Consider the following 27,855-nt stretch of genomic DNA (forward strand, 5'->3'; position numbering starts at 1 on the left):
CCAACTGCACTGAACTCCAGTCCCGGGTGAGATGCTGGGAAACCAGACTCATTCGGGGGGAATCTGGACTGTCAGGAAAAGAGAAAGCACACCGAGACTCGGGAGTTGCGGAAGGCAGAGGTCTGGAGGCACACACCCACAGAGCGGACTGACTGCTGAATGCACAGGAGGCTGAGTACGCAGCTGGCTTTCTAAAGCAGGAGGGAGACAGAAGCTCCCGACTGTGCTGAACTCCAGTTCCGGGCAAGTTTCTGGGAACCCCGACTCATTTGGGGAGAAACTGGACTATCTGGCCGCAGGCGAAACTTGAGGGCAGCTTTCTCTCAGAGGTGCTTGCAGGGATTACCGAGGGACACTGAGACCCAGGGGCCTCATAGGGCAGGGCTGATGAGAAACCAAGGCTGTCTGCTCCGCCCTGAAACGCTGCCCCATCCAAGCTGAGCACAGAGGCTTTTGCAATTTTGCAAGTCTTATCTCATAAGAGTGTCTCCAGCACAGAAGTTTTCCCAGCATAGACAAAGCTGATCCTCACAGCCAATTGGCCTAGAGGTCAATTCCTCCCAATGATACCAACAACAATCAAGGCTTAACTACAACAAGCCCACAAAGGGGTGCACCAAGAGTGTCCACCTCAGGTAACTAGGGAGGCTGTGCCACTGTGCCCTAGAGGACACCTACCACACAAAGCTACTCTACCAACTCTGGGAAGCAGCCAAAATGTGGAGACAAAGAAACAGATCACAAATGAAAGAAATGGAGGAAAACAAAAGACTGGATATAGAGTTCAAAACCACGGTTATAAGGTTTTTCAAGAATTTCCTAGAAAAGGCCAATAAATTTAGTGAGACCCTTGAGGATATGAAAAAGGACCAACTAGAAATTAAACACACACTGACTGAAATAAAAAATATTATACAGAGACCTAATAGCAGACTAGAGGACCGCAAGAATCAAGTCAAAGAGTTGAAATACAAAGAAGCAAAAAACACTCAACCAGAAAAGCAAAAAGAAAAAATCCCCAAATTTGAAGATAGTCTAAGGAGCCTTTGGGACAACCTCAAGCGTACCAATATCTGAATTATGGGGGTGCCAGAAGAAGAGACAGAGCAAGATACTGAAAACCTATTTGAAGAATTAATGACCGAAAACTTCCCCGACCTGGTGAAAGGAATAGACTTACAAGTCCAGGAAGCATACAGAACCCCAAACAAAAGGAATCCAAAGAGGACCACACCAAGACACATCATAATTAAAATGCCAAGAGCAAAAGACAAAGAGAGAATATTAAAAGCAGCAAGAGAAAAACAGTTAATTACCTACAAGGGAGCACACATACAATCGTCAGCTGATTTCTCAACAGAAACTATTGCAGGCCAGATGGGAGTGGCAAGAAATATTCAAAGTGATGAATAGCAAGAACCTACAACCAAGATTATTCTACCCAGCAAAGCTATCATTCAGAATTGAGGGTCAGATAAAGAGCTTCACCGATAAGAAAAAGCTAAAGGAGTTCATCACCGCCAAACCGTATTATATGAAATGCTGAAGGGAATTCTTTAAGAAGAGGAAGAAGAAGAAAAAGGTAAAGATAAAAATTATGAACAACCAATACATGTCTATCAACAAGTGAATCTAAAAATCAAGTGAATAAAAAATCTGATGAACAGAATAAACTGGTGAATATAATAGAATGAGGGGCATAGAAAGGGAGTGGACTGATAATTCTCGGGGGGGAAAGGGGTGTGGGAGGTGCGGGAAGACACTGGACAAAAATCATACACCTATGGATGAGGACAGTGGGGGGGGGGTTAGGGCAGAGGGTGGGGTGGGAACTGGGTGGAGGGGGGCTATGGGGGGAAAAAGAGGAACAATTGTAATAATCTGAAAAATAAAGATTTATTAAATTAAAAATAAATAAATAAGCAAGCCTCATTTGAACTCTGGAAAAAAAAAGTTAGAAACCAGTATTATATGAAATGCTGAAAGGTATTCTTTAAGAAGAGGAAGAAGAAGAAAAAGGTAAAGATAAAAATTATGAACAACAAATACATATCTATCAACAAGTGAATCTAAAAATCAAATGAATAAGAAGACAAGAGAAGAAACAGTCCAGAGATGGAAGATGCTGACGACGCCTTGCCACACTTGCAGTCAGCAGCTGTGTGACACAGCAGGTTGCCTAGGACCAAACCAGAGAGGGTCGAACCTGCATTGCCACCATGGGCCCACCATCCAGATATCATTGCTGACATGTACACATAAGGAACTGTTTGACATAGAAATGGGGACTCAGAACTGTTGGACATTGAAATTGGGACTCAAACATTTTTTTTTATTATATGTTTACTTCTAGTCTGCAGAGGCAAGATTTTTTAAAGGAAATAAATGGGGAAAAAAGAGATACAGAGGCAAAGAAGCATTGAACAGACTGTCAAACTACAGCGGGAAGGCAGGGGAAGTTGAGGGCGGGGACTGTAAGAGATCAACTGAAGGACTTGTACACATGCATATAAGCATAACCAATGGATACAAGACACTAGGGGGTGGGGGGGGCAGGTAAAGGCATGCATTGGGGGGTAGGGGAGGCCGGGGGGGAGGTCAATGGTGAAAAAAAAAAGGAGACATATGTTCTACTATTTGTAATACTTCAAACAATTAAAAAATAAAATAAAATTTTAAAAAATCTGATGAACAGAATAAACTGGTGAATATAATAGAATCAGGGGCATAGAAAGGGAGTGGACTGACAATTCTAGGGGGAAAGGGGTGTGGGGATTGCGGGAAGAGACTGAACAAAAATCGTACACCTATGGATTAGGACAGTGGAGGGGGGTGGTAAGGGCAGAGGGTGGGGTGGGAACCTGGTGGAGGGGAGCTATGGGGGGAAAAAGGGGAACAATTGTAATAATCTGAACAATAAAGATTTATTAAACAAATAAAAAAAAAACAAAGGGGAAAAAAACAAAACAGACTTATAGATACAGAGAATATTTTGACAGCTGCCAGAGGAAGGAGGGTTGGAAGGCTAGGTGAAAGATGAAGAGATTAAGAAGCACAAATTGGTGATTACAAAGTCGTCCTGGGGAGGGAACACACAGCACAGGGAACACAGTCGATACTGTAATCACTATGTATGGTGCCAGGTGGGTACTGGACTTATCGGGGTGATCATTTTCTAAGCTATTTAAATGTTTAGTCACGGAGTGGTACAGCATTGTATTAGTTTCGAGTATACACCAACTGTAATTACAAAATAAAAAATAATATAACCCTGGCTGAGTAGTTCAGCTAATTAGAGTGTTGTCCCAACACACCAAGACTGAAGTTGGATCCCAGGTCAGGGCATATACAAGAATCAGCCAATGAATGCCATTAGTAAGTGGAACACAAATCAATGTTTTTCTGTTTGTCCCCCTTCCTCTCTCTCTCTAAAGTCAATTAAAAATTAATCTACATTTAAAATTAAAATAATAAGTTAAAAACAAGAAACATATGAGGGCAGCACTTTGACAGCAAGGATAGCCTACCTTGTACTCTTAGCAGAGAGATTCTCAAACTTTTAATTAAAATAAACCTTTCTGGAACTGAATGTTAGTGTTATATGTTTTAAGAAGTTCACATTATTTTCATAATAATATTGAACAATAGGGAGCTAGTTTCATAAAATGTTAAGAGGACAGAAATAAGTAGCTAACAATGAACATGTATTTAAAGAAAGTTTGATGCTGTGAAGAAAAACCCACAAACAATATAAAATAGGCAAAAAGACAGAAATCAAAATTATATAATGTGAACTCTACTTTGTAAACATACATTATTTTTAAAAGCTGTTTTAAGCTCAACCAAGGTGGCTCAGTGGTTGAGCATTGACCTATGAACCAGCGGGACGCATGCTCGGGTTGTGGGATTGATCCCCAATGCAGGGTGTGCAGGAGGCAGCCAATCAATGATTCTCTCTCATCATTGATGTTCCTCTCTCTCTCTCCCTCTCCCTTCCTCTCTGAAATCAATAAAAATATATATTTTTTAAAAAGCAAGAAAAACACCAAATAGTTTTAGTAGTCTTCTTGGAATTATGGTACAGGTGCTTTTAAAATGGTTTTTATATATTGTCAAGTATGAGTAGGAGAAGAGAAATAATGTTCCAATCTCAAATGGACTCAACTGAAAGTCTCCAAAACCCCTTCCCCATCCCTGCAGGGCAATCTCTGCAGGACACATGGCAAGAGGTGGCCATGGCCCTGCCCTCCACACGCCCTCACACCAGTGGGCCATGGAGCCTCCTTACCTTGCGCACTTTGCCCGGTGTGGTGGGAGTCACTCCTCACTGCTTGTTGGGTGGTCTGGAAGTACTGCCATACAGCATCTCTGTCTCTGTCTGCTTCTTGTTCTTCAGTTGCTGTGTGACAGGCAGAAGCAACAGTGACACAACCCAGGGAGAGAGCAGGTCTGGGCTGCTCACATGGCCACCCTTCCCTCTTCCCAAACTGGGTTCACGTACCCTTTCCTGCTTCGCTCGCTCTTTCTCTAACCGATGCATCTCCCGCTGCTCAGTCACATATTCCATGAATTTCTGCCCATGGACCACAAATGCTGTTAAGTGTTTCTGTTCCCACATTTCAATCTGGGCCTTCAGTTCCTCTTCCACCTGAGACCAGACACAAGCATGTGTCATTTACTTCAAACCTTTGGTGTGAAGCCTGAAGGAAATGATTTCCCCCCAGAATGATTACTCCTTTCCCAGAGCATCACTAGGCTGACTCCGGGGAGCTGGACCCACTTGGGGAAATGTCAGAGTAGCTGAAACCAAAGGCGAGGGATGGTTTGTTCCCAATACACAGGCCCAGCGTGGCCACTGGTTTTGGTGCTGAAAGTGAGAGGATGGCGTGCAGTGAGGGCAGCACCATCTGGGTCAGGCCCGGACCCGCCTCCTGCGAGCCGTGAAAAGTGGGCAAGTTACTTAAGTTCTCAGTGCCCCGTTTCCTCATCTGCAAAAATGGAAAGCACTTTGAAATAATACCTGGCCCTTCATTCAGTAAATACTATTATTGTTAAGATAGAGAAGATACTGAAGCCCACAGAACTTGCTCAAGATAAAGAGCTTGCTCTGTGTTATCGGCTGAACTGTGCCCCCTCCCCACCCCGTTCATATGATGAAGTCTATCCTCCAGTATCTAGGAATGTGGTTTTATTTGACGTGTGAAGACAGGAGGAAGACAACCACCTACACGTCTCGGAAGAAACCAGCCCTGCCTAGGCCTTCATCTCAGACTTCCAGCCCCCGGACTTGTGAGAAAATACGTGTCTTTGTTCAGGCCGCCCAGTCGGTGTGTTTTTTTAGGGCCGTGCTAGAAAACTAATACACCTCGACATACAGCTGCGGATGCCATAAGGCCCAGTGTCACTGATCCTTGCCTACCCTTTGAAAGAGAAGACAGTTTGGGGCAAATGATTCAAAGCAGAGAATCCACCAAAAGTGAGGTATTTTGTAGTCAAGCACCGAAACTATTAACACTGTTACCTTAGGGAGTGTTTTTTGGAGCCTGGCTCATTGCTTTTCCTCTTTTAGAAGATTTGCTCCACGATTGGTAAGTCGACCTGAATCTGATGCTTTTCTCTGTGAAAATACATTTGAATCAGAGTAAACCCTGGGACAGGCAATCAGACCGACCACTTCTGCTAGGACTCCTTGCTGTCATACTCGGATGTGCATTATTAACCCATTGTACGCCATAAGCGTCTGTAGACCCAAGCGGCAGGCCTTCCCCACACACCACACGCGTCTATATATATATAATGTTTTCCCTAAGTGGTAGCCCTGACCAACTTTAAAATAATTTTTTTTGTGTGAATTTTCAGCTGAAAATATTCAAGAACACCCGAATTGGGAGTAATATATTTATTTTTGTAATATTCATTGCAAATTGACTTTTTAAATTAAATTCAAAATATCGTGGTGTGTGGGGATGGTTTCTGTTTTGGACGCGTGGCAGTTAACTGGTTAAGGAGTCTGTTAGGTTTGCATTCCCACTGCCTCTCAGCAGTGAGGAATGGAGGGTCCTAAGCAGGGGAGCTGGGTGTGAGCACATCCACTTGGTGCAGGAAAACCAGTGCTTCCTTTGTCATCTAAAAAGACAGGCTGCAATATTAACGCACCACGCCACTGGCTCCCTTCCTTGGTTCAGACGTCAAAAGATTACGTCACCTACAGCAAATGAGCTATGTGGGGGGACAAGGGAAAGGTCCACACTCAGAGTCTGGTGGGCACCCCTACTTGTCCACTCTCTTTCTGCCTATTGAGACAATGCAGCTTAAATATGCAAGGTTAAGGGTCACAGATAATCTGGTTTTCATTGAATTGACCCTCACAAAATGGACAAAAAAATATAGTATGTTAGGCTTCTTTTTTTTTTTTTTTTTTTAAATTCTATCATGCATACAGTATACCAGAACAGTAATATAAGCATATAATTTAGAAATAGGAATTAGACGTGTACACTCAAAGTTAGGGGCAGGTCATCAGAAAAGTACAGAAGCAATCTTGACAATTTGCTAAGCTTGTGAAGAAATTCCATTCCCCTCCCAGCCTGCTTGGTCGGCGATGGCCTATAAACAATTCCTAAAAGGGATGGGAGTTAGTCTCTTATTTTTTCTTAAACACCTGCATGTCAACAAGGGTTACTTATTTGGCTCTTTACTGACGTTTATTCCTCCTCCGTCTTGCTTCCAAGCAGAAGTCAGGGGTCGCCGAGGACGAGGAAACCTGTCCTTAAACAGCTGTAAGGTCTCACACAGTTCTCCCCAGGTCTGAGTCCTAGTTTCCCACCTGTAAACGTGAGGTTGAACTCAGGACTCCCTGAAGGACCCATCAGACTCTAACGGGGCCAGCATGAACCAAGAGCAAGGCTGCTTGAATTTTGTGTCCACTATGCCTCCTCCTAGTCCCAGCCCCGAGCTCTGAAATGCTCTGAGGGAACCTGCCTGTGCCATGTCGATCAGAAGAAACGGAATTCAGCATACAAATGTACACTAACACCCAGGCGATTTTCTAAGAAAACAGCAAAAGTTGGAAGAGAAAATATTCTATCCTTCTCTCCCTCCTCAGTAACAACCGAATTCCTCTGGCAGCAGGACCGCCAGCCTCACCAGCATGGCACATGCAAGAGATGCTGGGACGAGAGCTGGGAGAGCCCTTAGAGGGGCTGTGGGGACAATGCCTTCTGTGCCCCTTTCTCCACATGGTGCCTGAGGGCTGTGGTGGAGCGCGAGGGCCAACCTAGGATAAGGTCCGCGAGCTGGAGAAGCCTGGGACCCCACTGACTGTGGAACTGCCACACCTGCCCTGCACTGGCCCCTCTGGACTTCCTTTATTCCAGAAACTTCTACCTGAATGAAGCCATTTGTTCAGGGCTTTTCTCTTACATGTTCCTGTACGTGAGCCTCACAAATACAGATGGGTCAGGAGTAAGCTAGAGTCTCAGTGATGAAGACACTGGTATTAGAAACTCAGTAAGGAGAAAAGGAGACTGACTCTATAAAAAACATGCTTTCTTTCCTTCTTTTTTTTTAAAAATCCTCTCCCAGGATATTGTTCCATTTGTAGAGATAGGGGAAGGGAGGGGAAAAGACAGAGAGAAACCACTGGTAGATGTCTCTCTCACATCAACTGGTTGTCTCCCTGATGCTCCCTGACCAGTGCTCTTGACCAGAACTGAACTCGGGACCCTTTAGTCCGCAGCCCGACGCTCTATCCACTGAGCCAAACAGGCCAGGGCAAGGGCATGCTTTCTTAATACTTCATTGTCCTCTGAGGAAAACAGAGGAAAGTGAGGGCAGTACCTCAAACTCTAAGAAAAGCCTCCAGCTTTCTTCCCACTTCTGCACGCCTTCAAAGAGTTCTTTGCGAACCTCGTAGTAGTTTTTTAACCGCACAACCTCTTCATCATGGACCTGGAGCAGACTTGCTGTGTAGTCCTCTGCAAGATAGAAGCCCAGGAGTTTTAAAAAATTCCTCTAGTGTTTAGCATCTTACTTTCTAACCCCTCATTCCCTAAACTGGAAATAGATTATTCTTCACGATAGTAAAAACGCTACATGAATAAGTATACATTGTGGATAATAAAAATCTGGTTTGTCACCATCCATCTGGAGGGACTAGGAGTAAGGACCTAAAGTGTGAACTGAAATGACTAAGATTCACAAACCTCTGTGTCATGTCTCACCTTCTCTAAGCTTTCTTTCATATCCTTTGTTTCCACCCTGCTCAGGAGTGGGTTGGGGCACAGAAAATGTCCCCAATGTGGAATTTAGTAGATAACCTCATCTTTATACTCAGTTCAGGTCAGACTAGAATTCTGCTGGGCTCTGGGGTCAGACTCTGTGGCCTTAAATGTGAACTCTGCCCTTTACCCACTGTGCCTCTGGTTCAAGTTGCTCAACATTTATGCACCTTTGTGTCCTCATCTCTTGACATGAGATTGAGATATTGTTAAGAGCTTGACATTGCACCTGGCATAGAGTAAGCAAGCGCTGATAAACTTGAGCTTCGCAACTATAGGCTATAGCAGCCTTGGGCAAACTACGGCCCGCGGGCCGGATCCGGCTGTTCTATCCGGTTCTCTTGCTCTCCCCTCCGCTCCTTTACTTTGAATTTGTATTAGTTCACACAAACACTCCATCCATGCTTTTGTTCCGGCCCTCCGGTCCAGTTTAAGAACCCATTGTGGCCCTCGAGTCAAAAAGTTTGCCCACCCCTGGGCTACAGTGATAAGCTGCTTCAGAAATCAAGACATCCCTTATTTCCCAGTAGCACCTGCAAATGCTCACTGACACAGGAATGGCAACTTATGGTGAAAGGCTTGAAAAGGCAGTTTTATCTGTTCAGCAGAGGAAACACTTTCTGGTGAACATCTGCACATCTTCACAAGTGCAGGCCACATGAAGGCCAGCGCTCCTGTACTAACCATCATGGTAAGCAGCAAAAGCTTGTCTCTGCTCCTGGCTGTAGAAACAGTGGTCCCAGCACTTAGCCAGCTCCACTCGTGTTGCCTCAATCAATTTCTTAATGTTTTGCATTTTCAATTCTTCCAAGCGATCCACTTCTAACTGCAGCTGAAACACAGGTACCTGGTAAAGGTGCTTGTTCTACTTTTACATTCACAGAGCCTTGCAAAAATTTCCCATTTTTATTTATTTATTTTTGTTAATGCTCACACAAGGATATGTTTTTAAAATATATTTTTATTGATTTCAGAGAGGAAGGGAGAGGGAAAGAGACAGAAACATCAATGATGAGAGAGAATTATTGACTGGCTGCCTCCTGCATGCCCCCTACTGGGGATCGAACCCGCAACCTTGGCATGTGCCCTTGACCGGAATTGAACCTGGGGACCCTTCAGTCCGCAGGCTGACCCTCTATCCACCGAGCCAAACCGGCTAGGGCCAAGGATATTTTACCTTTTTTTTTTTTTTTTTTTTTTTAAGGAAGAGTGAAAGGAAGAGAGAAACATCAATGTGAGAAAAACACATCGATTGGTTGCCCCTGCATGAGCCCCATGAGGGCCCGGGCAGAGGAGGAACCTGCAACCACGGTACATGCCCTTGACCAGAATCAAACCGGGACCCTTTGATTCGCAGGCCGACGCTCTATCTACTGAGACAAACTGGCTAGGGCAAAAATTTCCCCTTTTTGTCCTAACCAGTTTGGCTCAGTGGATAGAGTGTCGGCCTGTGGACTCAAGGGTCCCAGGTTTGATTCGGTCAAGGGTATGTACCTTGGTTGCAGGCACATCCCTGGTGGGGGGTGTGCAGGAGGCAGCTGATTGATGTTTCTCTCTCATCGATGTTTCTAACTCTCTCTCTCCCTCTCCCATCCTCTCTGCAAAAAATCAATAAAATATACTTTAAAAATTTCCCCTTTTTAAATAAAATTATAGTACAAAATCACAGAGGTAAGTCCACACTCTAACAATGCTATCAAAGGAAAGATAAAAGATAAGTGGGTTCCTGCCACCTTTTTCTAATGCTTACTTTAAAATAGACTTGCTCTCCCTGGCCAGTGTGTTTAGGTTAGAGCATTAGCCTGTGCACCGAGGGGTCTCAGATTTGATTCCTGGTCAAGGGCAGGTACCTGGGTTGCTGGTTTGATCCCCAGTCTGTCAGGGTGCATGCGGAAGGCAACTAATTCATGTGTCTCTATCACATCAATGATTCTCTTCCTCCCTTCTACTCTCTCTCAAAATCAATGGAGAAAATATCCTTGGGTGAGGATTCACAACAACAAAAAAAGACTTGTTCAAGGCAGAAGTTGGTAAAGACATGAGATCAGACATAAAAATGCCTGTAGAGACTACGGACCCAGCACCCTATGGGTTTCCTACCGCTTTCTGAACTTTGGCCTTCGACCCAGTCATAACCATGGCCACAACAGCTTCTCTCTCTTCTTCTGGTATTTGCAGTCTGTCCCAGAGCTCCCGGATCTGAGCACGCAGCCTCTTACACACTGCTTCGTTTTGTGATTTCCTCACTTCCAGCTGTGACAAGGAAAGACAGTGGTTATGGCAAAGGCAGCAGCAGAGGCTAGCCCTCTGGAGCTTTTGCAGAATAAGCACTGTTATAAGATTGTGAAGAGGTGTGTTTTCATGACTTCTGAACACAAACTGTAAGTCTGTCATTTACAGCAGGATCTCAGACCCCAAGAATTAGGATTCAAATTTGGAAATAAAACTTTTTTCCGGTAGAGGGGAGTAACGGGGGGCGGGGGGGCGGGAAAGAGGGACATCTGTAATGAACTCAACCTAAAGATTAATTTTTTTTCAATTAAACACTAATTCAATGACTATTATTTCATCCATCATTTCAATTTCATGTTCTTATAGCTACATATAAATTAAGTTTTCTTTTAAAAAACATCATGGTTGTATATCATATACTATCTTCATCCTCTCTCCCTCATTCTCTTAACCTACATTGGGCCCTAAAAAACACTGCAGGGAAAAAACTGTCCCTTTTTTCAAATTGCTGGATACTATGGAGGTGAGATCCCAGGCCATATTCCAAATAGACATTACCTGCAGTAGCAACTTCTGTAGTGCTGCAATATTTTCCAAAGATAAACAAAAGGCATCTGCATCTTCACACACCACATCTCTTTCGAAGCTTGTATCTGGGGTGTGATCTAATTCTTCCATACATAGCATGATCTTTTTTTTCATGTTGACAAACTTCTCACGCCGAGATGCCTGTAAAATCAAATGATCAGAAGACACCCACAGGAAAGTCAAACTGACTTTTAGGAAGTATGGAGGCAAGGAGTATACCTTTGTTTCCCTCAAAGTTGCCAAATGTTGTCTGAACTGGTTCAGCTCTTCCAGGCTGGGAACGGAGTTGCTGTCAATGTCATAGTGTGGCATGGAAAGCACTTCAGACAGTTCTTGATCTTGTTCCCTAAGTAGTTTCAGTTGACGTTTCCTCTCCTCTTTCTGTTTGCGCCTCAGCTCCACCTCAGTGCGCAAGTCTATTTCTAGCTGCAAGATGGTCGTCGGCTCTCCTTCCTGCTGTAGAAGAGGAGATACCATTGTTCCAAGTTCCAAGTGGATTTCCTCAAAGGAAGAGTAGGACAACTTACAAATAAATCAGTTCATGGCACAGTATCATCTCTGCCTAACTTTTCCTGAGAGTTAAAAATAAAAAAATTGTAGTATATGCCTCACAGACTGATAGCAAGAGGAAGTGTTTTAGACTAAAGCACTGCAACACTCATTAGCTGATTCACCTCTGGCAAGCTGTCCCTCCTGGGAGCACGCCCACGCCTCTCTCCCTCAGGCGGCATCTCCGAAACTCTAAGAGTCCCCACGAGACTTACACTCAGGGGAGCAATGTGCAGGGTCTTGTCCTGGGCCAACCCCTTGAACCTGTCTCCATGGCCCCCTTTTCACTGACTTCCCAAAACAGCTCCAACGAGACTCTCTCCTATTTCTTCTAAGCCCTTCCTTGTTTTGCTGTCCCCAGCTTTAATAAACAAACTCTCAAAAAATAAATTAGCTGCTTCACCTCTCAACAGGGCAACGCTTTATGTCAGTAAAAATGACTGCTGGCACTGGTTGGCTAGGCAGCACATTTCCCCCATTTGTCGTGTCCAGGACCACCCTGACACAGAAACCCTCCACTGAGCCCCAAGGCAAAGCTCCTGCCTCAGTCTCAGACCCAAACAGGAGCCCAGACCCTGTGTACCTGAAATGGCTCAACACGCAACTCGCTGCACAAGTCAGCCAACTCTTTTTGACAGTTGCCTATGCTTTTAATGAGCCTTGCCTTCAGACTTTCCTCTTCAGCAATCATTTTATCCATGAGGTCCTACCAGAGAGAAAATTGCCCCATAAAAGTTTGGAACTAAGGGAGGAAAAAATACTAAGCAATAAATAATACCAAAACACCAATAATTTCAAAATTTTAATACCCATGTCCTCCTGCAAAGACACCGGCACTAAACTCACCTTGATATGCTTATGTACATCCTGAATTCTTTGTAACCGCTGGTCCTCAGGAATCCCAATGAATTCCCATATTTCCTGAAGGTGACTCAGGGCTTTTTGGAGATATAATGTGGACTCCTCCTCAATAACCTCACTGGAAAGCAAAAGAGAAATCAGCTGCATGAGCCACTGCCTCTGACACACTAAGAGAATTATTTACAGCCCTGGCTGGTTAGGTCAGTGGTTAGAGCAGTGCACCAGAGACCAAAGAGCCTCAGGTTCAATTCCCCTTGATTCCCAGTCAAGGGTACTAGGTGTAGTGGTTAATAATGCAGATTTTTTTTTCAACAGATGGAGTTACACATATGTTGATATATATGCGATTTGATATATATGCTATTTTGTTGTATTGACAACAAGCTTCAAAACTTCATATGTCACATTTTCTGAATGTGTTAACATCATAGATATTTTTATGCTTAAAAATGTCGAATATCGTGCCAAAAAAAAAAAAAAGAGCATTTGCAAGAAGTTTTAATTCATTACTTTATTTTGAAGAAAAGTGCTGCTGAATACTTCCGGAAGCTTATGGTGAACATGCTCCATCTCAAGATACTTGTGAACGGTGGTTTAAACGCTTTAAAAGTGATGATTTCAATGTGAAAAACGAAGAATGTCCAGGTCAACCGAAAAAGTTTGAAGACCAACAATTACAAGCATTATTGGATAAAGGTGTGAGTCAAACTCAAAAACAACTTGCAAAAAGATTAAACGTTGCTCAGCAAACAATTTCCGATCATTTACAAGTAATGGGAAAGACATTAAAGGAAAGAAAATGGGTTCCACATCAACTGAACGAAGGACAAATGGAAAACCGAAAAGTCATCAGTAAAATGTTGCTTCAACAGCAGGAAAGAAAGTCTTTTTTTTGCATCAAATTGTGACTGGCTATGAAAAGTGGATTTATTTTGGGAATCCCAAATGCACAAAATCATGGGTTGATCCAGGTCAACCATCAACATTGAATGCAAGGCCAAATCGCTTTGGAAAGAAGACAATGCTCTGCGTTTGGTGGGATCAGGAAGGTGTGGTGTATTATGAGCTTCTGACACCAGGTGAAACCATTAATACTGATCCCTCCAGACAACAAATAATCAATTTGAACCACATTTTGATCATAAAACAACCAGAATGGGCCAGAAGATACAACATAGTAATTTTGCTTTATGATGACGTACCAACACACACTTCAACACCAGTTAAAGTCACGTTAAAATATCTTGCCTGGGAAGTATTAACCCACCCGCCGTATTCACCAGACCTTGTTCCTTCAGATTACCACTTGTTCCTATCAGTGGCACACGCACTTTCTGAGCAGCACTTCAAAACATATGAAGAAGTGGAAAATTGGGTCTCTGAATGGTCTGCCTCAAAACAAGAAAAGTTCTATTGGGACAGTATCCACAAATTACCTGAAAGATTGGGGGAAATGTGTAGCTAGCGATGGACATTACTTTGAATAAAGCATTTTTGATGTTTCTCTTGAAATTATCGTGTTTTCTTTGATTACAAAATCCACATTATTAACCGGTACAACTAGTATATACCTCGGTTGAAGGCTGGATCCCTGACCCTGGTCAGGGTGTGAACTGGAGGCAACCAAATGATTTTTCTCTTTCACATCAATGTTTTCCTCCCTCTCCCCTGCTCTCCGTACTCTCTCGTTCTCTCTCGTTCTCTCTCGTTCTCTCTCGTTCTCTCTCGTTCTCTCTCGTTCTCTCTCGTTCTCTCTCGTTCTCTCTCGTTCTCTCTCGTTCTCTCTCGTTCTCTCTCGTTCCCTCTCCCTCTCTCCCTCTCCCTCTCCCTCTCTCCCTCTCCCTCTCTCCCTCTCCCTCTCTCCCTCTCTCCCTCTTCCACTAGCTCTAAAAATCAATGGAGCCCTAGCCAGTTTGGCTCAATGGATAGAGCATTGGCCTGCGGACCAAAAGGGTCCCATGTTTGATTCCGGTCAAGGGCACAAACCTCAGTTGCAGGCTCCTCCCAAGCCTGAGCCCTGGTTGGAGCTCGTGCAGGAGGCAACCACTTGATATGTTTCTCTCACATCGATATTTCTCTCTGTCTTTCCCTCTCTCTTCCACTCTCTCTAAAAAAATCAATAGAAAAATATCCTTGGGGGAGGATTAACAACAACAACAACAACAAAAAACAAACGCAAAAAAAGTAGGGTTGTAGAAAACTAAAATAGGATTTAGAAAAATAAACAGAAGCAAATATAAGGTTGCTCCGAGGACTATGAGAGGTTATTTCCCCTTTTTATTGTTTCAAAAATATATTTTCATTAATTTCAGAGAGGGAGAGGGAGAGAGAAAAACATCAATGATGAGAGAGAATCATTTATCTGCTGCCTCCTGCATGCCCCCTACTGGGTATCAAGCCCACAACCAGGGCATGTGACCTTGACTCTAATCAAACCCAGGACCCTTCAGTCCCCAGGTCAATGCTCTCTCCACTGAGCCAAACCAGCTAGGGCTCCCCTTCTCCTTATTAATACTTTTGGAAAAATTGAAATCACTGTAAAAGGGGAAATTACTAAGGCCCTTGTAGATACTGGGGCTACTTTATCTGATCTTAAACCCTCCTCAATTAAGAAGCACTCTCCCTTGGAGTAAAGCTTCTATACAAATGGTAGGGACAGGTAAATCAGAACCAGTTCCCTTCTAGTTAGGGAATGTTATGGGGCAATATACAGGATGTCCCAAAAATGTATACATACTTTAACAGCTGCTAGCCCAATTGTTGTTTCTTTCTTTTCAAATTTAACCCATTGAAATAATTATTCAAAGTGTGTATACATTTTTTGGAGACACCCTGTATATATATATATATTTTAAAAATTTTATTGATTTCAGAGAGGAAGGGAGGAAGGGAGAAAGAGAGAGAGAGAGAGAGAGAGAGAGAGAGAGAGAGAGAGAGAGAGAGAGAGAAACATCAGTGATGAGAGAGAATCATGGATGGGCTGCCTCCTGCACACCCCACACTGGGGATCAAGCCCGAAACCTGGGCATGTGCCCTGACTGGGAATCAAACCCTCACCTCCTGGTTCATAGGTCGACGCTCAGCCACTGAGCTACGCTGGCCGGGCTACCCTGTATATTTTTATTAGTTAAATCTGCCCCAATTCACCTGATAGGGTGATATTTTCTTTTCTATTTTAAGTGAAAGTGAGTTTATTAGTGAAGCAGTGAGATAAAGAATGGGTCCCTTCACAGACAAAGCAGCTGAGATTTCCTTGATATCAAGGATGGCCACATATCCTTTTCCAGAAGGGTGGAATGTAGTTAGAAGTAAATTATTCAGATACTGAACTAATTGGGAAAATAATTATTTTAAAGGAACCCCATAAGAGGAAACTGATCTTGAAACTGACTGAAGGTTTGTTACAGGTCATTCCAATACAACTTTAGGCCTTTTCCAGTCATGACTGTCCTTTATGCACGAGCTGGAATTCAGTCCACTATGCAGGATTACTTCTTAAATGGGGGCTTGTAACTTTAAGTATGAGGCCTGTAATTCTCCTATCCTTCCAGTAAGAAACAAAAACACTGAAATGGGAAAGGATGGAGATTTGTACAGGATCCCGTACCTATCTGGGGAGGAGCAGGGGGTGGGAGTGGGCAAGGCTAGTTCCTGGTGAGTAGGGCCCCATGTGAGAAAAGGGGAAACTTGAGGCCTACAATGGAAGCAGGCAGGGTAGAGGCCTCAAACCCCTCCTGCCTGCCTTCCTGTGCTCCCTTAGGGGGCTGCCCAGCCTAGTGCAGGGGCTAGGGAGGCGGGGAAAGAAGAAAAGAGGGTGTGAGATGCACCTGGGGAGACACAGGTAGTTTGGGGCATCTTGGGGCCAAGCAGTCCCATCCATTGGACACACCTGTTGCTGCCGCCAGTCAGCAGCAGGTGTGGCCAATGGATGGGGCTCTGGCCCCTTCAAGGCCAGGGGAGCCCTCCAGGGTAGCCAGGCGGTGCCCGGAGTGACTTGTGGGGCTGGGTGCTGAGGCCTGGCCTGCCCTGCCCCCCGCAGCCCAGGGGACGTCTCCTTGGAGCCGAGCCAGCGCCCAGAACATGGGGCTGGGAGCCCCAAGGAGAGGACCTTCTTACTTTAACACAAAATTATCGTGTAACTTTCATTGTATTTATTTATGTATTTTTAAAGTACACCCTTTAAAATTAGCCTTATGCATGTCTTCTTTTTGAAATATATATATTATTTCAGAGAGGAAGGTAGAGGGAGAGAGAGAGAAACATCAATGAAGAGAGACAATCATCGATCGGCTGCCTCCTGTATGCCCCGCACTGGGGATGGAGCCTGCAACCCGGGCATGTGCCCTTGGCCGGAATCGAACCCGGGACCAGTCCCCAGGCCGATGCTCTGTCTGCCCAGCCAAACCGGCGAGGGCGTGTAACTTTTATCTGAAAGGCGAGAAGACACATTCCCATCCTGTCCCAAGTCACAGGCTAGTAAATGACAGTGTGACACCCTCGCTCAGGGCCCAGAGGGGCCTCTGGAAGCCCCACCGGCCCCGCACCCGGGACGGGCGTCTCCCCTCCCGCATCCCCAGCTCCCCCACAGCCCGCACCTTCTCATGATGTAAGTCCACGACCTACTCCCCCGGAACCTAGCGCTGCAACCAGCCCCTAGCACCAGCTGTCACAGGATCTGCCACTTTGCGAGCCATCAGGCAACCACTGGGCTTTTAAAGCAAGCACCACAGCGGAGCAGGCCGGAGATTGGTGCTCCTTCCTGTCGCTCCTGCCAAATCCCGCCCTCTCCCCGCCCCCAGCGGCCCCGTGCAGGTTTGATTCCAAGTGCACTCCATTGCCTGGAGGGGGGAAGAGCATAGGAGCCCACTGCCCAGGTGCTGCACATAAAGGCTTGCTCCCAACCAGCAGGGTGTGGCCTGCGCGGGTTACTAGAAAGGCCTGGCGCCTTGCTTCCCTAGCTCATCCTTGCAGCGAGCCTGGGAACTGATCTTTGGTGGCAATATTCCCCAGATGTAGGAAAAAGTGCCCTAAAGGGCAGGGAGCCCTGCTCAGGGCCAGGAACTTTCTAGACCAGTGATCCCCATAATTCTGTTCAGTGAATATGGTCCCCCTTTTACAGAGCCAAGCAACTGTCTCACAAAGGTTTATTAGCTTTTTCACAACGGGTTTGCCGACCATACACAGGTGTCGTGAAAACCATCATGAACTCAAACCCAAGATGGGAAAGGAAAAAAGACTCACATCAACATCGTCATTATTGGACACGTGGATTCCGGCAAGTCTGCCACTACTGGCCATCTGATCTACAAATGTGCAGGGATCCACAGAAGAACCATGGAGAAATTTGAGAAGGAGGCTGCTGAGGTGGGGAAGGGCTCCTTCAAGTATGGTATCACCACTGATATCTCCCTGTGGAAATTCGAGACCAGCAAGTATTATGTGACCATCATGGATGCCCCAGGGCACAGAGACTTCATCGAAAACATGATTACAGGCACATCTCAGGCCGACTGTGCTGTCCTGATTGTTGCTGCTGGTGTTGGTGAATTTGAAGCAGGCATCTCCAAGAATGGGCAGACCCGTGAGCATGCCCTTCTGGCCTACACACGGGGTGTGAAACAGCTGATTGTTGGTGTTAACAAAATGGATTCCACTGAGCCGCCCTATAGCCAGAAAAGATACGAGGAAATTGTTAAAGAAGTCAGCACCTACGTTAAGAAAGTTGGCTACAGCCCTAACTGGTTTGGCTCAGTGGATAAGAGTGTGGGCCTGCAGACTCAAGGGTCCCAGGTTTGATTCCTGTCAAGGGCATGTACCTTGGTTGCGGGCACATACCCAGTAGGGAGTGTGCAGGAGGCAGCTGATCGATGTTTCTCTCTCATCGATGTTTCTAACTCTCTATCCATCTCCCTTCCTCTCTGTAAAAAATCAATAAAATATATTTTAAAAAAAAGAAAGTTGACTACAACCCTGACACAGTAGCATTTGTGCCAATTTCTGGTTGGAATGGTGACAACATGCTGGAAGCCAGTGCTAATATGCCTTGGTTCAAGGGATGGAAGGTCACCCGTAAAGATGGCAATGCCAGTGGAACCACACTGCTTGAAGCTCTGGATTGCATCCTGCCACCAACTTGTCCAACTGACAAGCCCCTGGGTCTGCCCCTCCAGGATGTCTAAAAAATTGGTGGTATTGGTACTGTCCTTGTGGGCAGGGTGGAGACTGGTGTTCTCAAGCCCGGCATGGTGGTCACCTTTGCTCCAGTCAATGTTACAACTGAAGTAAAGTCTGTTGAAATGCACCGTGAAGCTTTGAGTAAAGCTCTTCCTGGGGACAATGTGGGCTTCAACGTCAAGAATGTGTCTGTCAAAGATGTTCGCCGTGGGCAATGTGGCTGGTGACAGCAAAAATGATCCACCAATGGAAGCAGCTGGCTTCACAGCTCAGGTGATTATCCCCAACCACCCAGGCCAGATGAGTGCTGGATATGCACCTGTGCTGGATTGTCACACAGCTCACATTGCTTGCAAATTTGCTGAGCTGAAGGAGAAGATTGATCGTCGTTCTGGGAAAAAGCTGGAAGACGGCCCCACGTTTTTGAAATCTGGTGATGCCGCCATCGTTGATATGATTCCTGGCAAGCTCATGTGTGTTGAGAGCTTCTCTGACTACCCTCCTCTGGGCCGTTTTGCTGTTTGTGACATGGGACAGACAGTTGCTGTGGGTGTCATCAAAGCAGGGGACAAGAAGGCAGCTGGAGCTGCAAAGTCACCAAGTCTTCCCAGAAAGCTCAGAAGGCTAAATGAATATTATTCCCAACACCTGCCACCCCAGTCTTAATCAGTGGTGGAAGAACGGTCTCAGAACTGTTTGTCTCAATGGACCATTTAAGTTTAATAGTAAAAGATTGGTTAATGATTACAATGCATCGTAAAACCTTCAGAAGGAAAGGAGAATGTTTTGTGGACCATTTGGTCCTTTGTGTGTGTGGCAGTTTTTAAATTATTAGTTTTTAAAATCAGTACTTTTTAATGGAAACAACATGACCAAAAATCTGTCACAGAATTTTGAGACCCATGAAAATAACAAAGGTTAATGAGAAACCTGTGTGTTCTTTTGGTCAACACTGTAACTTTCTGTTACACTACTTAGGTAAAAGACTTCAGGATTGCCAGGACCTATTTCCAGTGTTATATCTGCTGATACTTTACAATTGGATAGTTCTGTTAACATTTTTTTCTGGGTGGGAACTTCAGGGTTTTTTGTGGGAATTTTTCGCCACTGAATCACCTGTCTCTTCATGGTAAAAGCTATGGGAAAGGGGATCTGTTGGTGTAACACTAAATAGATTAGGACAGGTAAGCAGAGTAACTTTGTGTTTGTAAACTAGTTTGTAAAGGCCACGTGTTAACATGAAATTTTGTAGTTACATCAATATTGAGTAAGTTTGTTGGTATGTAAAATTTTAGTTTTCCAGTTTTACTGGAATGTGAATTCACATTTACACATGCTGAGGTAGTTTAAGAATCTTAAGTGAGGTGTTTTTTTTTTTTAAATATATTTTATTGATTTTTTACAGAGAGGAAGGGAGAGGGATATAGAGTTAGAAACATCGATGAGAGAGAAACATCGATCAACTGCCTCCTGCACACCCCCTACTGGGGATGTGCCCACAGCCAAGGTACATGCCCTTGACCAGAATCGAACCCGGGACCCTTCAGTCCACAGGCCGACGCTCTATCCACTGAGCCAAACCAGTCAGGGCTTAAGTGAGGTTTGAATAGTATTGAGCACTGTCTTGCTGCAGTTATTGTATCCAAATTCTTGGAAAAATAAATTGATGCTGGGACAAAGAAAGGTTTATCAATCACTTTTCTTCAGAGATTTTTGGTTACACATTATTTTGGAAGGACCATTGCTGATGCCGGAAACTGCTCTAACAGGGGACACAATCTTTCATTCGGTACTAAAAAATAAAGTAAAATAAAAATGCTCAAAACTAAACTGCCTCCTTAATTTGAAACAATAACAAACACTTTTTTTGAAATCCTCACTAAGGATATTTTTCCACTGATTTTTAGAGGGAGTGGAACAGAGAGGGAAAGACAGCAAGAAATATCAATGTGAGAGAAACATATTGATTGGTTGCCTCCTGCATATGCACAGGTCAGGGCCGGGCCGTGAAGGAGCCTGCATCCGAGGTACGTGTCCTTGATGGAAATCAAACACAGGCCCCTTGGGTCCACTGGCCAATGCTCTATCCACTGAGCAAAACTGGCTGGGGCAACAAACACTTTTTTAAGTGTAAGGAGTCACAGAATTTTAGAAATGGAAGGGTGCTTACTGATCATCTATCTGATCCATCTCCTCGTTTTATGGTTCTGAAAACTCCAGTAACAGGGCGAGTTTCCAAGAAGACCCAGAGCAGACCCAGAGCAGGCCCAGAGCCACGACGGGCCAATCCACGGAGCATGTGAAGCCCCCCGGGGAACCCCTGTGCTTCACGAGCAAAGATGGAAGGGCTGGTCCAGCACGAAACACATAACATTGAACGTAGAGGCTTTATTTACAATGGGACTCAAACAGGATGTAGCCAAAGATCCTCCTCCTCCATGTCTTCTCAGCATGGGCTGTACTTCATCACCAAAACAGGAAAACATCCTTGGGCAGGGTGACTCCCTCCTCTGATGTGTCCCCTAAATCCCAAACAAGTCCCGTTGCCCAGCCCTGAGCAGGGTGGCTGGGGGGACGCGGACTCGGCAGCTGCGCCCCATGAGGCGAGCGCTGTTGGTGACTGCTGTCGTCAGGAAAATGAACCTGTACCCTGAGGACCAAAAGCACCAGCCAGGTGAGCACCAGCAGATCAGTGGCCCCCAACACGGGCCACACTACATAGAACCCCTCCACAGCTGGGCTGGATCCAAGAACCAGTTCACAGGCTCGGGGCACAGTGACTGGCCACGCCCTGGAACTGGGCTCCTAACTCTCCAGCCCACAGCAAGCGCTACCCAGAGGGCAGCAGAGAACCTTCCCGAGTGCTGCCCTTTGCAGCCCAGAGCCCGTCCACGACCTGCTGTCACCCTTCGTTCTCGCTCACCTTTCTCTCTGCCCGGGAACCGCAGGGCTGAGATCTCCGAGAAGGTGCAGCCCCCCAGGAACACCTCCAGGATGAGGTGCAGGGCCTCGCTGGGAGCCTTGTCGTCCTTGGTCCCGCCTGTGGGGAGCAGACCAGACTCGCCTTTTTGTTTTTGTTTTTGTTTTTTTTTTTTTTGTTTAATCCTCACGTGAGGATGTTTTCCCATTGATTTTTAGGGAGAGGGGAAGAGAAAGGGAAAGACCGAGAAAAACACACTGATTGGTTGCCTCCTGCATGTTCCCCGACAGGGTCTGGTCCAGGGAGGAGCCTACAACCCAGGTACGTGCTTTTGACCGGAATCAAACCCGGCACCCCTGGGTCCATAGGCCACACTCTATCCACTGAGCCAAACTAGCTAGGGCCAGACTCAGCCCTTGCCTGGCACGCTGGCACCACGGACGCGTTAAGCCACCTCTGGCCCACCCGGCCCCGCTGCCAAGGCCACGCACCTGTGAAGGCCAGCTCGCTGCAGTTGACCAGCTGCAGCACCTCGTCCAGGCCCTGCCAGCTCCTCCGCTCCAGCACCTGGGGGGTCACGAGAGTGAGTTTCAGGTCTAAGGCAGGATGGGGTTTATTATTTATTTTTTAAAATATTTTTATTGATTTCAGAGAGGAAGGGAGAGGGAGAGAGATATATAAACATCAATGATGAGAGAGAATCATTGATCGGCTGCCTCCTGCACGCCCCCTCCTGGAGAGCTAGACTGCAACCCGGCTCCTGCCCTTGTCTGGAATCGAACCCGGGGACCCTTCTGACCTCAGGCTGAAGCTCTCCCACTGGGCCAAAGGGCAACAGGATGGGGTTCAGGAAAGGAAGGTCACAGCGGCCCAACCATCCCATTTCTTGCTAGTTAGCAGGGCAGTCAAAACTTGGGACAGACCAGAGACCAGGAGAAAGCAGAGAGAGGGAGACACGCATGGGAGCGAGGGTCACGTGTTCTCACCTGCTCCATGACGCGGCAGCTGAGGGGCACATAAGCGCCACTGAAGACATAAGCCATGTTGCGTGGCACCTTCGGATCGTACTCGCCATCCACACGTGGGATCTAGAGGGCAAAGCAAGTGACAGCTCAGCTCTCTGGTCGTTTACAGGGTCAGAGAGAAGGGCAGGTCCCCAGAATGGTTCTTCCTTCAATTAAAGGGAGAAGCAGCCACGGCCTGAAAAGCAGAGTCCAAACAAGATTCCGGCTGCTGGTCAGCGCCTGCCGATTTTCTTTAATATATATATTTTATTGATTTTTTACAGAGAGGAAGGGAGAGGGACAGAGAGTTAGAAACATCGATGAGAGAGAAACATCGATCAGCTGCCTCCTGCACACCTCCCACTGGGGATGTGCCCGCAACCAAGGTACATGCCCTTGACCGCAATCGAACCTGGGACATTTCAGTCCACAGGCCATCGCTCTATCCACCGAGCCAAACCAGTCAGGGCTTGCTGATTTTCTTGACTGAGCTCTTACGCTCCCTGAGAAGTGCTGGGGGGAAGGGGCCCCGATCCCACGCCTCGGTGATGTGGGACGTGTCTGTCACTGAAGCAGCACTTAGCCCATCTCTGGCCTTGTCAGGCGCTTGTTACACGTTTCCTAACAATGCATCTGTGTGCCTTATCTCATTAGTATGTGCAGCCCGTGCTATCACGCTGTGAAAGATAGAATCTTGTTTTTGAATCCTCACCCGAGGATATTTTCCCATTGATTTTTAGAGAGAGTGGAAGGGAGGGGGAGAGAGAGAAGCATCCATGTGAGAGACACATTGATTGGTTGCCTCCCACACAATGCCTGATGCGGGCCGGGGAGAAGCCCGCAACCAAGGTACGTGTCCTTAACCGGGAACAGAACCCGTGACCCTTCAGTCCGCAGGCCCGCCTCTAGTCAAGTAGCCGGAACCATCACATCTCTAAGCTGTTCATCCACAATTCCCTGGATCTCATGAGACATTCACCACCCTCTCCCCACCCCTCTTCCTCCTCCTACAGGGTGCCAGCTCTCTACAGGGCAAACACATAGATGTATGGGCTGTGGAGTCACAGTGACCTGGGGTCCAATGTGACTTACAATTTGAGGGATCTTAGACAAATCACTTATCCTCTCAGCCTCAGTTTCCTTCTCTGTAGAATGAAGGTAAAACTAACCTTTGTGAGGATTAAAGGAGAAACCATATCTAAAGGGCTTAGCATGCGGTGAGTGTCCAATAACCGGGAACAGCTCCCCCTAGTGGACGTGGCGGTAATGACAGTAACAGTAGGAATCGCACTGTGCTTCCTGCTCAGCTCTCTCCAGGGGTGCTGCCTGTGCAGAGAAGAGGAGGGGAAGGGTTCCCTGTGCTCCGTGCTCACCTGCAGCCTTGTCTGTCACCAGCTTGCTCACTTTACTCTCCACAGCGGTGAGGGTGTCCCCAGGGGTCTGCTCAGTCAGGAGCCCCGCCAGCCGCAGGTTGAGAAGGTCAAGCAGGTGCTTGGGGCCATAGCTCTGCAGGAAATGCAGGTGAGTCTTTACTGAGCGCCCAGCAGGGGTCTAGCACTGTTTGGTGGCTTGGAGGCGAGGGCGGCAAGGGAGGCGAGGGATGGGAGGGTTGTGCAGTCTACGCCTTATGGAGCTCATACTTGTTCATGTAAAAGGTTTTCTTATCAGAAATAACCAAACACCAAACCCAGAAGAAGAAAAGCATATGAAACTCTTAAAGTCCAGAGAAAGCTACTGATTGGAGGATGGTGGGGGAGGCTTCACAGGTAAGACGTGACAAAAAGACCTGGAAGGAAGCTTGTCAATGTCTCACAAGGTGCTAAAGTGAGGGAGAGTGGGGGCGAGAACTCAGACCCTGGTCCAATAGCTGAATTGTTCAGTGTTCCTGGCACCGGCCAGAACCGTGAGAAACGGGCGTGGGAAGGGTGTCTGCTGAAAGGTGACTATGCTGAGAACCTCTGAGAGGAAGGCCAGATGGAGACAGATGGGGACAGGCACAGGAAAGGGGCCGTTTCTTCTTTTACCTCGTTCAAAAATGTCCAATGAGCCCCAGCCGGTTTGGCTCAGTGGATAGAGTGTCAGCCCGCGGAATGAAAGGTCCCAGGCTCACTTCCGGTTAAGGGCACATGCCCTGGTTGTGGGCTCAATTCCCAGTAGGGGGCGTACAGGTGGCAGCCAATCAATGATTCTCTCTCATCATTGATGTTTCTATCTCTCTCTCACTCCCCCTTCCTCTCTGAAATCAATATAAATATATATATTTTAAAATGTCCAATGAGCCCCCTCCATAAAGATCCCTCACAAAGACATTCTTTTGAAGCCCTGGCTGAGTAGCTATTGGTTAGTGTCATCCCGATACACCAAGGTTGTGGGTTCATTCCCGGTCAGGACACATACAAGAAGCAACCAACCGATGCATAAATAAGCGAAACAAAAATCCATGTTTCTCTCTGTCTTTCTCGCCCCACCTGCTCCCCCACTCCTCTCTTGCTAAAATCAACACATTTATGAATACATTCTTCTGGCCTTACCTGTAGATACTGTGTTTTCAGGGATCGGTAATCCTTGGGGATCAAACCTGAGGGTAAGGGAAGACAAGAAAGGTTCGTGAGCCAGCTAAGGTGTCCTAAAATATGCAATCAAACCACCCAACCAACCCTCTTCCCCCAAGAAAACCTGAACCAGGAGGAATGATTCAGTAAAGGAGGTTAACCTTGCACCCTTACACAGATGATTCTAAACTGACTTCGATTTGAGCCTGCTCACTGGAAGACAAAGCCTGGATCGGAGAGGCCAGGAAGCGCTCCGAGCCACAGGGGCTGGGAAGGGACACTGAAAGGAAAGCTGTGGTGGGAATGAGGTGAGAGGCAGCAGGAGGAGGGCGTGGGACTTCCGGGCTTCTCTTCCTGGCTATGGGCCAGTACTACGGGGCCCCTCCTACAGATTCTGAGGAGCAGGAAGGGGTCACGTGGTTCCAAAGGCCAGTCTTCCATGTGGTTCTCCACTGAGATAAGGAGAAATGGGCTTCCAACCACCATAAGGGTCTCAGAATCAGCAAAGCCCTTCTCTGGGGAGAGAGCCCCCTTCAAGAACATTCAGGTGGAAGCCTTCAACAGGAAAAACAAGCTGCCATTAACGGTTGCAGAGTGGGGCTCTGGGAAATGTTTATGAAATTGGTGGCTGTCCCTTCTTCCTGGATTGCATCTTTTTAAAAAATTTAATCCTAGAGGCCAGTGCACGAAATTCGTGCATGGGTAGGGTCCCTAGGCCTGGCCGGTAATTAGGGCTGATCAAGTTCGCTGCCTCCTGGCCTCTCTGCCTCCCTGCCTCCTCCTTCCCTCGCTCCCTCAGCACCCCACTGCTGCCGCTGGTCACCCGCCATGTTCCTTGCTGCCCCCTGGTGGTCAGCACACATCATAGCGAGCAATCGAACTCCTAGCCTCTGGGTTGAACTCACGAGGGGACAATTTGCATATTAGCCTTTTATTATATAGGATATTTTTATTGATTTCAGAAAAGGGAGAGGGAGAGAGGGATAGAAACGTCAATGATGAGAAAGTATCATATATCAGCTGCCTTCTGCAAGCTCCACACTGGGGATCAAGCCCTCAAACCGGGCACATGCCCTGACAGGGAATCGATTTGTGACCTCTTGGTTCATAGGTTAAACACTCAACCACTGAGCCACGCTGGCCAGGTTGGTAATTTCATTTTTAATTATTTGAGAAGCCTACATACTATTTTACATGGTGGCTGTACTATTTTACATTTCCACCAACAGTGCACAAGGATTCAAATTTTCCTATACCGCATCAGCATTTATTTCCTGGGTATTTTTTGTTTGTTTGCTATAATGGCCATCCTCACAGTGGGACATGGTGTCTCATAGTCTGGGTTTGCCTTCCCCTGTTGCTCAGTGATGTTGAGCATCATCTGTTTGCATGTGTGCACTGGCCATTTGTGTGTCTCCTTTGGGGAAATGTCACTAAGTCCTTTGCCCCTTGTTGAATCGGGCTGGTTGATTGTTGAGTTTTAGGAGCTGTGTACATATTGTCTGGCTACGGAACCCTAATCAGATATGTGATTTAAACGTATTTTCCCCCATTTTGTGGGTTGGCATTTTACTGTTGATAGGGTCACTTGATGTAAAAAAATTTAATTTCCGTGAAGTCCGGTTTGTGTACTTCTCCTCTTGGTGTCTGTGCCTTTGTTGTCGTAGCCTAGAACCACTGCCAAGTCCAGTGTTGAGACGCTTCTGTGATTCCTAGAGGCCTGGCTAACAGGAGCTGATGAACAGATCTCTGAGGGGAAGGAGGTGGGAGGAATGCAAGAGATCCACCAAAGAATATATACAGAGGGGGGACATGGGAGAAATCGATAATGTTATGAACAATAAAAATTACATGTATTTTTGTAAATTTTAACATAATGTAGCCCAGCTGGTGTAGCTCAGTGGTTGAGCCTCGAACTATGAACCAGGAGGTCATGGTTCTTTTCATTTTATTTTTATTTTTAACTTATTTATTGTTTAAATCATTACATATAGTATTACATATAACATTTTCCCCCATTGAGCTCTGCCCAGCAACCCCCATGCCTCAGCACATGCCCATACTCCCCATAGTGTCTGTGTCCACTGGTTATGCTTATATGAATGCATATAAGTCCCTTGGTTGATCCCTTAACCCCTCTGTTCCCGGACTTCCCTCTGAAGTTTGACCGTCTTTCAATGCTTCTATGTCTCTGAATTTATTTTTGTTCATCAGTTTATGCTGTTCATGATATTCCACAAATGATGAGGTCATGTGATACTGGGTCTTTTCCTGGTCAGGGAACATACATGGTTTGCAGGCTCAGTTCCCAGTGTGGGGGTGGAGTCATGCACGAGGCAACTCATCAGCAAATCTCTCTCATCATTGGTGTTTTTCTCTCTTTCTCTCCATTGCACTCTAAAATCAACAAAAATATTTTAAACAAAGTATATACATATATGCATAGGCCATGGACATAGACAATAATGTGGTGAGAGACTTGGAGCAGGGGAGGCAGGGTTGAGGGAGAGAAGGTTAGAGGAGGATGGCAGAAATTGGGAACATCTGTAATAGAGTCAGCAATCCTACATAATGAAGAGCTACAATGCAACTGGTCGTCGCGCCCTCGCCCTGCTCCCTCACGCCCTCACGCCAGTGTAGGGGGACGTGAGGCCAAGTGGGGGGACCTGAGGCTGTGCCCCCACTCAGAGAGGGTT

General features: G+C 46.2%; 1 protein-coding gene and 1 pseudogene across 2 annotated transcripts; one reads left to right on the top strand and one right to left on the bottom strand.

The window, feature by feature from the left end:
* Nucleotides 1-3,025: 3,025 nt before the first annotated feature.
* LOC308239038 (protein regulator of cytokinesis 1-like) lies at nucleotides 3,026-12,656 on the bottom strand (the record flags this gene model as incomplete). Its single annotated transcript, XM_080651587.1, is given in 11 exon segments — nucleotides 3,026-3,079; nucleotides 4,289-4,324; nucleotides 4,328-4,399; nucleotides 4,502-4,648; nucleotides 7,840-7,976; nucleotides 8,964-9,111; nucleotides 10,380-10,532; nucleotides 11,070-11,240; nucleotides 11,319-11,552; nucleotides 12,232-12,354; nucleotides 12,495-12,656. Coding segments are annotated over 11 exon segments (1,437 nt in total).
* A 3,434-nt stretch (nucleotides 12,657-16,090) lies between these two features.
* On the top strand, nucleotides 16,091-19,315 carry LOC308239039 (elongation factor 1-alpha 1-like; annotated as a pseudogene). The gene is made up of 3 exons: nucleotides 16,091-16,100; nucleotides 17,728-18,270; nucleotides 18,489-19,315. The product of its transcript is annotated as an elongation factor 1-alpha 1-like (transcript).
* The last annotated feature ends 8,540 nt before the right edge of the window (nucleotides 19,316-27,855 follow it).

Source organism: Plecotus auritus (genome assembly GCF_963455305.1).
Source record: "Plecotus auritus genome assembly, chromosome: 15".
NCBI classification, from domain to species: Eukaryota; Metazoa; Chordata; class Mammalia; order Chiroptera; family Vespertilionidae; genus Plecotus; species Plecotus auritus.